The following is a 13,892-nucleotide window of genomic DNA, read 5'->3' on the forward strand; positions in this document are numbered from 1 at the left end:
ACTGAATAATACAATCACAAATTTCTGGAATCAAATTTTAAATGGAATATCATTTCACTCTTCTTTTCGAAGAATCATTCAAATTTTCAAAAGTTTGAGAGCATAATATTGAATGTGAACCATTTAGCACGAACACCATCACGAACATAATTTGGATTTTCTCGCGATGAATAATAACTTCGAGTTCATATAGCGATGAATAGCGTACTTGATTTCAGGATTGTTTGATTCAAAGGCTTGATAGTTTAGACATGAAATGATATTATCAATCACAAAACTTCGATGGTCATCACAACTAATACTTTGTGTTTAATCCCTTGAACAAATGCTTGACATGATAAACTTCAGCTAAATTTAGATGTTTGAACCTTAGTTATCTTCTCGTTTTTATGTTGTTTTTGACTTTATGAGGGACCTCTATGTGTATTGGTGGGAAAAAGGGCATTACATGTGAAATGTTAGTATGCTGACGAAGCACGACGCGTGGAGCAGTGATACAATGACAAGTGGCATTCTCAATTAATAGAATTAATTGAGAGAGGAAGGACCGGGAGAAATACTCACGAGATAGTACAGAGAAGAGCACCGGGCATGATAGTTGCTAAAGAAAAGGCAAGGACGGAATGAATAAGGACCAAAAGAAGGAAGACAAAAGAAGGAAGATACACGAACCAGAAGTAAATAAGAAAGGGGAATCGGAACAGTTATAAGACATTTGTAGCAATAAATACGCCAGTTACAACTATCTGAGGTAATGGACAATCAATACAATTAATGCCCATAATAAACTCAAATTATGTGAGGAAACCGTTATGATTGTAAACTCCTATATAAGGACGCAGAATTTTATTTGTAAGGACAGATTCCAAGTACTATTGAAATATATTCTTTACTTCTCTGCTTTATCAAAGTTCTCCACCTTGATTTTATAAATTGTCCATCAATTTATTCTTTATTTCTTTTAGTATATTTTCTCTACCATTCTTATTATTTTTTCCTAAATAACATTGTGAAAGTGAAGTAAAACTTGGTTATCAGTAGCCCATTTTCTTCTAAATTTAGACTTTGACCTATAAATCTATTTTTTGGTTAAACAAATTGGTTCTGTTACCGGAAAACTAATAATCTTTTTACTTTCCGAATTTTCTTTCTGACAACCAACCATGTCGACTGTCAACGAAAATAACCAGCCGAACCTACGGGAGGGAGAAACTCCACCACTCCCTTTTCTACAAGGATCTCCTCAACAGTCCCATGAGGGGTCACCTGAAAGGTCAACGTCACACGTGAATGATCATCAAGGGGACGAGCAGACTGTGACGCTTTAAAACAATTGATCGCAGAACACGTGAACATTGCTCTTCAAGACTTTGTTAGGGGATTGCTAGCTGCGCCGCAAACTCCTCCTCCGTACAATACCGCAACCCTGGAAAACCCACGCTCGGGGCTCGCCAATTCCGGAAGCGGAGGAAATCCCAATGAATCTCGTGATGGAAGGTCAGGTACACCAAATAACTCTGATTTACAAAGTTTGGTACTATTTATTTTTCAAAGTTTGGTACTAACTTTGCAGAAACAGCTGAAAGAGCAAATGATCGCATAGAACAAATACCTGGTGTACCTCCCGTGATTAAAGGAGTAGATATTGATAAATATTCACAACAACCCTGGAAGCCAAGTGCAACACTTTTGCTGATTCCTAAGAAATTTAAAATGCCTGACATTCCAAAATATGATGGAACAACTGACCCTCGAGATCACATAATTATGTTTACAGCTGGCGTGAAAGGCAATGATTTAACCAAGTGGGAAATCGAATCGGTTTTGGTTAAAATATTTTGTAAAACATTCACGAAAGGAGCATTAACATGGTATTCTCTCTTACCTGAAAACTCTATTGATTATTTTGATGAGTTGCAGATTCATTTATAAAAGCACACTCGGGAGCTCAAAAAGTTGAAAAAAGGATGGAAGACATCTTTAAGGTAAAACAAGGAAACACAGAATTACTCAGAGAATTTGTGGATAGATTCCAACAAGAGAGGATGATGTTACCACGAGTTCCAGACAATTGGGAAGCCATGGCATTCGCGAGAAACCTAAACGAGAAAAGCTCAGAAGCCATGAGGAGTCTTAAGGAAAGTTTGCAAGAATTTCCAGCAACAACGTGGAATGACGTGTACAATAGATACAACACGAAGCTGTGAATAGAAGAAGATACTGTTGCACAACCAAAGTTGATGAAAGAGTAGGGTCAAGATGTTCAGAATCAGAAAAAAGAGTCGGGAAAAATAGGTATGAACCTTACATGGGTCCTGCAGGTCGAGATTCTCGGTCCAAACAAGAAAACTTATGATCTGAATTGAGATTAAGACAAAAAGATGCGGGTTCTTCATCTAGATTCATAAAGGAATGGGATACACGAGGTGATAACTCCAGCACACATGCGACAATCAGAGATTATTATTTTAATATCAGTACCTTCGAGTTGGTGGCAGTTTTAAGATGTACGGGAGATAAGGTGCGGTGACATAAAGAAATGAGATCAGACCCGAGCAAAAGAAATCCAGATTATTGGTGTGAATTTCATAACGATCATGGCCATAGAACATTGGATTGTAGGTTATTACAGGGAGAGGTCGAGCATTTGTTGAAGCAAGGTTATCTAACTGACTTGTTTAGTGAGAAGGGTAGACAATCATATATGAAGAACATACAAGAACCCCTAAAACCCTCATCTCCAAAAGAACAGTTAATGTAATAACCGGGGGAGACGAAGTCAATGGTATGACTTATACAGCTGCAAAGAAGACATCAAAAGTCACAGTCACTCATGGGAAGCGAATACACCAAATCTTGGAAGGAGAAAGTATAACATTTGATGACGAAGATGCTGACGGCTTGATGATTCATCATAATGATGCACTGGTAATATCTTTACTTGTACATGATACTAACGTAAAACGAGTTTTGATTGACCCAGGTAGCTCCGTGAATATCATTTTACTAAGAGTGGTGGATGAAATGCAATCTAACGACAAAATGATACCAAAGGCACAGTATTTGTCTGGATTTGATAATTCAAGTGTTATCACAAAAGGGGAAGTAATGCTTGCTATATTTGCAGAAGGGGTTATCAAGGACACAAAGTTTCAGGTGATAGATGTAGATATGGCTTATAATATAATCTTAGGAAGGCCATGGATTCATGATATAGATGTTGTATCGTCCACATTGCATCAAGTTATCAAATTTCCTTCACAGTGGGGAATTTGTCAAATCCGTGAAGATCAACAAGCTTCTAGAAGTATCAATTCAGTGGGGGTTACTAGCATGGTAAACGAAGTTGCATGCGAGAAATAGTAGTTACAGAATTCAGTTGAGGATGTTATAATAAAAACCTCAACTGAAAGCATTCTAGGGCAAACTGATATTGATTCAAGACCCGATGTTATTCAAGAGCCAGAAGAAAATGAAAATATTAAGACAACTACCGAAGAACTCGAAGCGATAGTGCTATTTATACACTGGCTAGACAGAAAAGTTTACATCGGAGTGAACCTGAGCACATAAATGAAAGGTAAGTTAATTGAATTCTTAAAAGCTAACACATATTGCTTTGCTTGGTCGCATTCAAATATGATAGGTATACCAACGGAGGTGATGACCCACAAACTAAATAAGGACCCATCATATCTGCCTGTCAAGCAGAAGAAGACGAAGTAGGGATCCTTCAAAAATCAAGTAATCCAAAATGAGGTACAAAAACTTTTAAAAATTGGGTTAATACGAGAGGTAAAATATCCTATTGTGGTAGTTCCAAAAAAGAATAAGAAATGGCGAGTTTATGTAGATTATACTAATTTAAATAAATCTTGTCCAAAAGATTCATTCTCTTTGCCGCATATAGATCAACTAATTGATTCTATCGTAGGACATGAGCTGTTAAGTTTTTTAGATGCATACTCAGGATATAACTAGATAAAGATGGATCTTATAGATGAAGTGAAAATTTCATTTATCACAGGCAGCGGGACTTATTGTTACAAATTCATGCCCTTTGGTCTAAAAAATGCTGGAGCCACGTACCAAAGATTGGTAACTAAAATGTTTCAAGAACATCTGGGAAAGACTATGGAAGTCTACATTGATGATATGCTAGTCAAATCAGTAGAGACGGGAGATCATTTTCAACATCTGTCAGACACTTTCGAGATTCTCCACAAATACAATATGAAGCTAAATCTAGAAAAATATGCTTTTGGCGTAGCTTCAGGTAAGATTTTAGGTTTTCTTGTTTTTAACAGGGGAATTGAAGTAAATCCTGCACAAATCAAGGCTATCGAGGAAATACCGGATGTACTCACAAGCAAAAAAGAAGTGCAGAGATTAACAGGAAGAATAGCAACCCTGGGGAAATTAATTTCAAAATAATCAAAAAAAAATTTAAATTCTTTTCAGTATTGAAAAAGCAGAATCAATTTGGATGGACTAATGAATGCCAACAAGCCCTCAAGGACCTAAAATCGTATTTGTCAAATCCGCCTTTGCTAGCCAAACCAAAAGACGGAGAAAGGTTACTTCTCTACCTTGTTGTGTCAGAAGTGGCTGTAAGTAAACGGTGTCGGTACGAGAGGATAAAGGTAAACAATCTCCAATATATTATGTTAGTAAATCTTTATTAGATGCCGAGACACGATATCCTCATCTAGAAAAGCTTGCTTTAGCATTAATCATGGCATCTAGAAAGTTGAGACCTTACTTTCAATGTCATCATATCTTTGTAATAACTGCTTTTCCCCTGAAGAATATATTGCATAAACAAGTACTACCCGGTAGGTTAGCTAAATGGGCAATAGAACCCAGTGAGTATAATATCATATACTGTTGATACCCAATTTTTCCTTATGTATTTTTATATACAAAATACTTTCAAAATAGCATATATATATATATATGCATACAAGACCCTTAACCCGATTGTGGTCCAGATGTAACCTTCTGGAGATGCCGAAGTGAACATGTCCATACCACTTGAGTTCGAAGCACCTTCTTCTGCAAAGACGTCAGGGCCTATTGAGGTCGATTTTGGGTCCCCAAAGGCACCTGTACCATTTGAGGTTGTTGTATTACCTCCCAAAGCAAGGGTGCCCATTCCGGTGGCCATGATAGTCGTAACACCGTTCCACCCAAAGGCCATACCGTGGGATTACACCGCCGAGGCATGAAGGAAAAGGAAAACCAAATCTGGAGAAGCAATTGCAACACATGGTATGACAAGAACCGGTAGGGTTTATACTCTAGAACATCTAGCTGAGTCCAGTAAGCAGGCCTCTGGATGACCAAACGTCACTGAAACTGGGCCCGATGATCTCTGGAGGAAGATACAAGCCAAAGAGTATTCGGTCATTGATCAGTTGAACAAAACGCCAGCCCAAATCTCTATCTTGGCTCTGCTACAAAGCTCTGACGCACATAAGAATGCCTTATTGAAGGTGCTGAGTGAGGCATATGTGCCCAGCAACATAACTGGAAGAGAAATGTCAAACATGGTAGGTCAAGTATTGGAGAGTCACAAAATCACTTTCCACGAAGATGAGCTGCCCTTGAAGGGCTAAGCCATAACAAGGCATTGCACATCACTGTGAAATGCGAAGATTATTTCATCACCAGAATCCTGATTGACGGAGGGTCTAGCCTCAATATTTGTCCATTGGTGACTCTCAGAACATTGGGAAAGAGCCTCTATGAGATCAAGGATGGAGCCATCACTGTCAAAGCTTTCGATGGGTCCCAAAGGTCCACTATTGGGGAAATCAGTTTGTGTCTGCGCAAATGGGGCCGACTTGGTTCGACGTTGATTTTCAAGTAATAGACATCCCAACATCTTACAACTTGCTATTGGGACGGCCTTAGATCCATGCCGCTGGGGCTGTAGCATCAACCCTACATCAAGTATTGAAATTCGAGTGGAATCACCAAGAGGTAATTATTCACGGCGACGGTAGCAATCCCATATACAGTCGCCAGACCATCCCAGCAATCGGAGGAAGAAGGAAGATAGGTGGAGAAACCTACCATCACATTGAGCGAGTCAACGCCGTGGACAAGGATAAATGGTGGGATAACAAAATTGAAAGTATACTGAATTGGTGTGGATACAAACCTGGCAAGGGACTTGGCAAGAATCTCCAAGGGATCGCTAAGCCTATCAAGTTGAAAAAACATGGTACCACATTCAGTTTGGGATATGAATGCACTTGGGAGGAGTTCAACCACTGGTTGCCACCTTGGCGCGGTCCTTACTATCCACTAGAGCAGCCGATACCCCGCTTGGAACAGACTTTTCAACCAGCCGATGTTATCTATGGGTCGGAAGAAGAGGAAGCACTGGCAGCAATGAGCAATTTGTTTTGGGAAGATGCTAACATGGACTGTTACGTCATTTTCGAGGAGGAGGGGGAGGAAGGCCCTTCTATACAAGCTGTGAGCCGAGGAGCACGCCTCAACAATTGGTCCATCAGAACCACCAAGGCCCAAAAATCTTCGGGGTAGCAAGGCTGAACAAAGCACCATGCATTATCTTTATTTTTCGCTAGTTGACTTTCTTTCCGCAATTTAATATTGAAATAAGAGCTCCAATGTTCAAAATAATTATGAAATTTATCAAAGCATTTTAGTTTCTTATAAATCTTGCTCTTATCATTTACTTTATTTACACAACATTACTATTACTTATCTTGATGAACCGACGATTGTGACATACAACGAGACAACGCAACAAATAGATATAGACTCAGAAGAAGATGATATACCAGAAGAGGTTGTTAAAGAGGTTGAGAATTTTGAGAACAGACCTTAGTCTAACCTGGACGAAACTGAGGTTGTCAACCTGGGAGATGCAGAAAATGTCAAAGAAACGCGTATCAGTGTTCATCTGTCACCATCAGAAAAGAAAAAGTACACGGAATTTCTAAGGGAATGTGAGGACATATTCGCCTGGTCTTATGATGACATGACCGGTCTCAGTACATCTATTGTAGCTCATAAACTGCCAACCAATCCGACATGTCCACCAGTAAAACAGAAGCTTAGGAAGTTCAAACTCGACATGAGTTTGAAAATCAAGGAAGAAGTCACCAAGCAAGTCAAAGCCAAGGTTCTCAGGGTAGTAGAGTATCCAACATGGTTAGCCAATATTGTTCCAGTGCCGAAGAAGGACGGGAAGGTTAGAGTATGTGTCGACTACCGGGATCTCAACCGGGCCAGTCTGGAAGACAACTTCCCCTTGCCGAACATACACATTCTAATTGACAACTGCGCCAAGTATGAACTGCAGTTGTTCGTTGATTGTTTTGCTGGGTATCATCAAATATGGATGGATGAGGAAGACGCGGATAAAAGGACTTTCATTACGCCATGGGGGATGTATTGTTACAAGATGATGCCGTTTGGGTTAAAGAATTTGGGGCCACCTACATGAGGGCCATGACTACTATTTTCCATGACATGATACACAAAGAGATTGAGGTGTATGTAGACGACGTTATCATCAAATCCAAGAGAGCCACTAACCACATGGAATATCTGAGGAAGTTCTTCAACAGACTAAGAAGGTACAACTTGAAGCTAAATCCCGCCAAGTGTGCATTTGGGGTTCCTGCCGGAAAACTACTTGGGTTCATTGTGAGTCGCCGAGGAATAGAACTGGATCCGTCAAAGGTCAAAGCCATCTAAGAATTGCCACCACCGAAGAACAAGAAAGAGGTTATGAGTTTCTTGGGAAGACTTAACTACATCAGCCGGTTCATAGCTCAATCCACTGTCATTTGTGAGCCAATCTTTAAGATGTTGAAGAAGGACGCCGCTACCAAATGGACTGATGATTGTCAGAAAGCCTTTGAAAAAATCAAGGAATACCTGTCAACGCCGCCAGTTTTGGTCCCGCCAGAGCCGGGTAGACCTCTATTACTCTACCTTGCAGTATTGGATGGAGCTTTCGGTTGTGTTCTACGGCAGCATGATAAAACGGGAAGAAAGGAGCAGACCATCTATTATCTCAACAAGAAGTTCACCCCGTACGAGGCTCGGTATTCTCTATTGGAACGCACCTGTTGTGCTCTGACTTGGGTAGCTCAGAAGTTGAGGCACTATTTCTGTGCCTATACTACTTATCTCATCTCAAGAATGGATCCTTTGAAGTACATCTTTCAGAAGCTCATGCCCACTAGCAAGCTAGCCAAGTGGCAAATCCTGCTGAGTGAATTCGACATTGTTTACGTGACTCAGAAGTCAATCAAAAGACAAGCACTGGCAGATCATCTAGCTGAAAATCCCATGGATGGAGAATACGAACCTCTAAAGACGTATTTTCCTGATGAAGAGGTATCTCTCGTAGGGGAAGATATTGCAGAATCCTATAATGGTTGGAGAATGTTTTTCGATGGAGCAGAAAACTTCAAAGGAGTTGGCATAGGAGCGGTCCTAGTATCAGAAATCGGCTAGCATTATCCGGTGTTTGCCAAGCTCAGGTTCCCGTGCACCAACAACATGGCCGAGTACGAAGCCTGCATCTTAGGGCTCGAGCTGGCCATTGACATGAATATTCAGGAATTACTAGTGATCGGAGATTCAGACCTGCTTATACATCAGGTACGAGAAGAATGGGCAACCAAGAACTCCAAGATGCTCTCTTATCTGCATTATGTACAGGAGTTGAGGAAGAGGTTCACAAACACAGAGTTCCAACATGTTCCCAGAGTTCAGAATGAGTTTGCCGATGCATTGGCTACCCTATCGTCCATGATACAGCACCAAGACAAGAACTTCATTGATCCTATTTCGGTAAAGATCTATGATCAGCTAGCTTATTGTGCTCATGTAGAAGAAGAAGCAAACGGAAAACCTTGGTTTCATGATATCAAGGAATATTTGACGAAGGGAGAATATCCAGAACTCGCAAATCCTACTCAGAAGCGCACACTTTGGAGATTATCTAACAACTTCTTTCATAGCAGAGGAATCCTGCATAGGAGGACTCCTGATTTGGGATTACTAAGGTGTGTCGACGCAAAGGAAGCATCCAGATTATTGGAGGAAATTCATGCAGGGACCTGCGGACCACATATGAATGGCTTTGTTTTAGCCAGGAAAATACTTCGAGCTGGTTATTTTTGGATGACTATGGAAACGGACTGCATCCAGTATGTCCAAAAATGCCATCGCTGTCATATACATGCAGACAGGATAATGGTGCCTCCAAACGAGCTTACTACAACAAGCTCGCCATGGCCGTTCGCCGCTTGGGGAATGGATGTTATCGGACCTATCGAACCTGCCGCATCGAACGGGCACAGGTTCATCCTAGTGACAATTGATTATTTTACTAAATGGGTTGAAGCAGCATCGTATAGAGCAGTTACTAAGAAAGTGGTAGCAGATTTTGTCCGTGATTGTATTGTTTGTCGGTTCGGAATTCCGGAGTCAATCATCACTGATAATAGTTCCAATCTCAACAACGACCTGATGAAAGCCATGTGTGAAACCTTCAAGATCAAACACAAGAATTCTACAACTAACAGACCTCAGATGAACGGAGCTGTAGAAGTCGCCAATAAGAATATCAAGAAGATACAAAGGAAGATGATAGAGAAGCACAAGCAGTGGCATGAGAAGTTAGCATTTTCTTTATTGGGATACCGCACCACAGTTTGCACATTAACCGGGGCAACTCCCTATATGTTAGTTTATGGTACATAAGCAGTCATTCCTACCGAGGTAGAAATTCCCTCCTTGAGAATCATACAGGAAGCAGAACTTGACGATGCAGAATGGGTAAGGAGTCGCTACGAGTAGTTAGCTCTTACAGATGGGAACAGAATGAATGCAGTTTGCCATGGTCAACTCTATCAGAACAGAATGTCTAGAGCCTTCAACAAAAGAGTCAAGCCGAGACAGTTTACACTGGGGCAGCTGGTGTTAAAGAAGATTTTCCCGCATCAAGATGAAGCCAAAGGGAAGTTCTCTCCCAACTGGCAGGGTCCATACATGGTTCACCGGGTTCTAACTGGAGGAGCCCTCATACTTGCAGAAATGGACGGTGAAGTTTGGCTGAAGCCGATCAATTCAGATGCAGTGAAGCGATACTATGTGTAACTCTTACGATTTCCTATATGATGTAATTTGAACTACGCCTGACCTGATTCCCGTTTAAGAGGGGATACGTAGGCAGCCCTATGGGTTCGGTAACAATTCAATAAAATTTTCATTTCCCCCCGCTATTGGAAACTGGGGCAGAATTGTGAGGAGGACCCTCAAAATTCTGAAGTTGATTTCAGCCATTTATCACACGCAGCTGTTAGAAGCACCAGCCCAGTAAACTGGGGTAGAATTTTAAGGAGGACCCTCAAAATCCCGGAGCGAGAGAGGTTGCAATGTCTTGAACCGCGTCGCATTCGTCGGTTCATCTAAAGAAAAATATTTTAAATTATGTATTTATGTTACATTTTTTCTGAATCATGCATGTCTGGTATCAAAATTGGTTTGTTTAGCAACTTTACCCCAATGATACACAATGCCAAACAGGACAAGTGAAGCTCATGGGGAAACGAACTAACCTTCCCCCCTTTTACAAAACTCACGATTTTTCTTTGGATGCAGGCACTCAAGTCGTAAAATCATCAGATATATCTATACACTCATACTTCCCGGGAATACAACTCTCGGAATCATCACCTATTTACAGTTGCTATCCGTACACGACATCCACAGCAGCCACAATATAGCAATCAGCTATCAGCTATCATCTATTAGCTAAGAGATTTCATTACTATTCGCGTTTTATTTTCTGCATTGCATAAGGCTACCTTTCTGCCTTCCGAGACTAAGCTCTGTCTCCATCTGCATTTTCTGCATTGCATAAGGCTACCTTTCTTCCTTCTGAGGTTAAGCTTTACCTCCATCTGCATCTTCTACATTGCATAAGGATACCTTTCTGCCTTCCGAGACTAAGCTCTGTCTCCATCTGTATTTTCTGCATTGCATAAGGCTACCTTTCTGCCTTCCAAGACTAAGCTCTGTCTCCATCTGCATTTTCTGCATTGCATAAGGCTACCTTTCTGCCTTCCGAGGTTAAGCTCTACCTCCATCTACATCTTCTGCATTGCATAAGGCTACCTTTCTGCCTTCCGAGACTAAGCTCTATCTCCATCTGCATTTTCTGCATTGCATAAGGCTACCTTTCTACCTTCCGAGGTTAAGCTCTACCTCCATCTGCATCTCCTGCATTGCATAAGACTACCTTTCTGCCTTCCGAGGTTAAGCTCTACCTCCATTTGCATGGCTGAAATACCGCCACCTTATTTCTCTTGCACGACTGAAATATCGCCACTCTATTCCTCTTGCATGGCTAAAATACCTCCATCTTATTTCTCTTGCATGGATGAAATACCGCCACCCTTTATTTATGTTTTGCATCGGCTGAAAGATCGCAACCTTATGCATTTTCATGGGCTGAAAGATCGCCAATTTGTCCAAAGGCGTCATTTTTCGGAGGCACCATTTTCATAGCCCAAGAACGCCAAGCCATGGCCCAAGACATCATGGTCCGAGGACGTCATCCTAACTGTCCAAAGACAGCATTCACGGTCCAGCGGGAACTTACATCACGTTTAAATTTATGCACAATATATATATGCTGGTATTGTTCATTCGCAGGTACACCATCTAGCAATGGCCGTCTCTATTTCCCGCAGCCTATCAGACACTGACCATCCTTTCTCAACCTGAACATCGCGTCCGCTTTTCGAAAATCTCCATCGGCATACTCCGCCGATGGATCCCGAACTACATATGGCCTGATTCCTCTAATACCAGGGATACGTAGGTAGCTCAAAAACCATAGCTCGGTCAAAACTCTTCAAAATCGTTTCATTCGGTCAAAATTGGCCATCATATCTTTACCCGACAACTCTTTCATCCTTCCTGGGTAAAGAGGGGCAGTTGTTGATGCCCAATTTTTTCCTATGTATTTTTATATACAAAATACTTTCGAAATAGCATAGATATGCATATATAAGCATGCCCAAGTGTTTTGGTATTTTTTCTAATTTTTTTAAAAAGATTTTAAAATCAATTTATTGTCCACTTTAGCAGTACAAAAACCAATAATTATTCCCAAGATTATCATTTTGGTGAATAACTTATCTTATTACCATATTTATACTAAAATATAATTACGGTGATTTTTGTATATTTTTACAAATTTTATTTGGTATTTTTATAGCTAAATTGCATATAATTGCAATTCTAGCCTACTTTAAGATTAATAGTATTTTACAATTGTAAAATTATTTCCAGTATTTTTAAATTAAAATTTATATATTATTAATTGGCTCAGTACTTTTAGTTTGCTTTTAAAATTATTTTTTACTATTTTTATAAAATAAAAGGGAAAACTAGCTATTTAACATCTAGCCTCATTCCATTTCAAATACAGCCTTTTTACCTTTCAATTTTAACCATTATTTGACCCAATCTTAACCCATTTGGGCCGGCACAATTTTTAATTTGACCAAACCCACAACCCGATCCAAATGACCCTTACCCGGTTCCCACCTACCCTCCTGAATCTAGGCCATTGATCACACAAGATCAACGTCCATAACTCACCCTTCCATAATTAAACCATACGACCTACCCTAATCTCCCTTATTCTCACCTGACCCGCCACCTTTGAATCCCAAACGCTCTCAAATCCTCTCATCAGCTATTCGAAACCCTAGCCTCCTCCTACCTTATTTCATCATGTATTCACCGGAATCTATGGCTTCTCAGGCCATGGATGGTCTGTACTCACCCCTCTACATCATTATACCTTGGGTGTTTGAGGTTTTGAAGGCTTACTTCGATGGTTCTTCCAGATCTTCTCAGATCTTCATTTCTATAGCTTCTCCGGCAATGCTCCGGCACATTCAGGCCTCAGGAGCCTGATTCATCACCTCTTCGACTTTTCTTCCAAGCCTTTCTCATTTCTAGGGTTTCTCCGAAACCCTAAGTTGTTCGAGGCTCTTCTCTGTTTATTTTCTTAGATCTATGGAATGTTCGTGTTCTACTGGGCTTCTAAAGTGTTTACCCCAAATTTTCTTTTCAAAAATTGTTTCTGAAAAAGTTTGCAAAAAGATCTTTCTGATTCTTTCTTTATGTGTATTTGTCTATGCTATGCTTGTATGACTTCTTTTACTACGCATGTACTATTCTCCTACTCTTCTTTTTCTTCTATACCTGTTACTCCTGTTAATCCTTGTTATGTTTCCCTTACTCTTCTACTATATGTGCTTACTGTTGAGTTTTTTGATTTTTGTTTGCTCTATTAGACTCTGTTTGCATTCTTGCTGAACATGTTTCCTCTGTTTTAATTTAAGTCTGTATCACCTCTTCTTTTCTGAACTTGTTTAAGTTCCGAGTTTCTCAAATATGTTCTCTATGACCTCAAATTAGCTTTCTTTCTTTGTATCATGTCTGTTTGATTCTCATAGGTCTTTGAAAGAGGCTACTGAGCCTGTTTCAATGACTTGCTTTCTCATCTCTATGAAACCCTAGGATTTGGGGGTTTCTTGGCTATTTTGAATTTTTTTGAGTTAGGGTTTCGCTTTGGGACCCTGAACTCTCAGACTCATTGTGAGTCTGCAAACTGGACCTGTACCCTTTCTTGCTCATGATTCTGAACCTCTCTTTGAGTAAATTCTCTTCTATATAACTTCTTGATTCACATGTTTGTGTGCTTTATATATGGGAACTCTTCTTTCAAAAGGTCTTTACCGACTAATTGATTGATTTCGAATTCCTTTTAATGAGTCTTGACTGATTGTTACTGATTCTCTCTAATTGAACCT

At 40.2% G+C, this 13,892-nt stretch overlaps 1 protein-coding gene across 1 annotated transcript; it reads left to right on the top strand.

The window, feature by feature from the left end:
- The first annotated feature begins 2,787 nt into the window (after positions 1-2,787).
- Positions 2,788-3,363, top strand: LOC138870603 (uncharacterized). Its single transcript, XM_070148426.1, has one exon. The coding sequence runs from the start codon at positions 2,788-2,790 to the stop codon at positions 3,361-3,363; it is 576 nt and encodes a 191-aa protein (XP_070004527.1).
- The last annotated feature ends 10,529 nt before the right edge of the window (positions 3,364-13,892 follow it).

This window comes from Nicotiana sylvestris, chromosome 6 (genome assembly GCF_000393655.2).
Source record: "Nicotiana sylvestris chromosome 6, ASM39365v2, whole genome shotgun sequence".
In the NCBI taxonomy this organism is placed as follows: Eukaryota; Viridiplantae; Streptophyta; class Magnoliopsida; order Solanales; family Solanaceae; genus Nicotiana; species Nicotiana sylvestris.

Excerpts from the sequence above, each read along its gene's own strand:
- LOC138870603 (XM_070148426.1), top strand. The coding sequence starts at position 2,788 with ATGACTTATACAGCTGCAAAGAAGACATCAAAAGTCACAGTCACTCAT.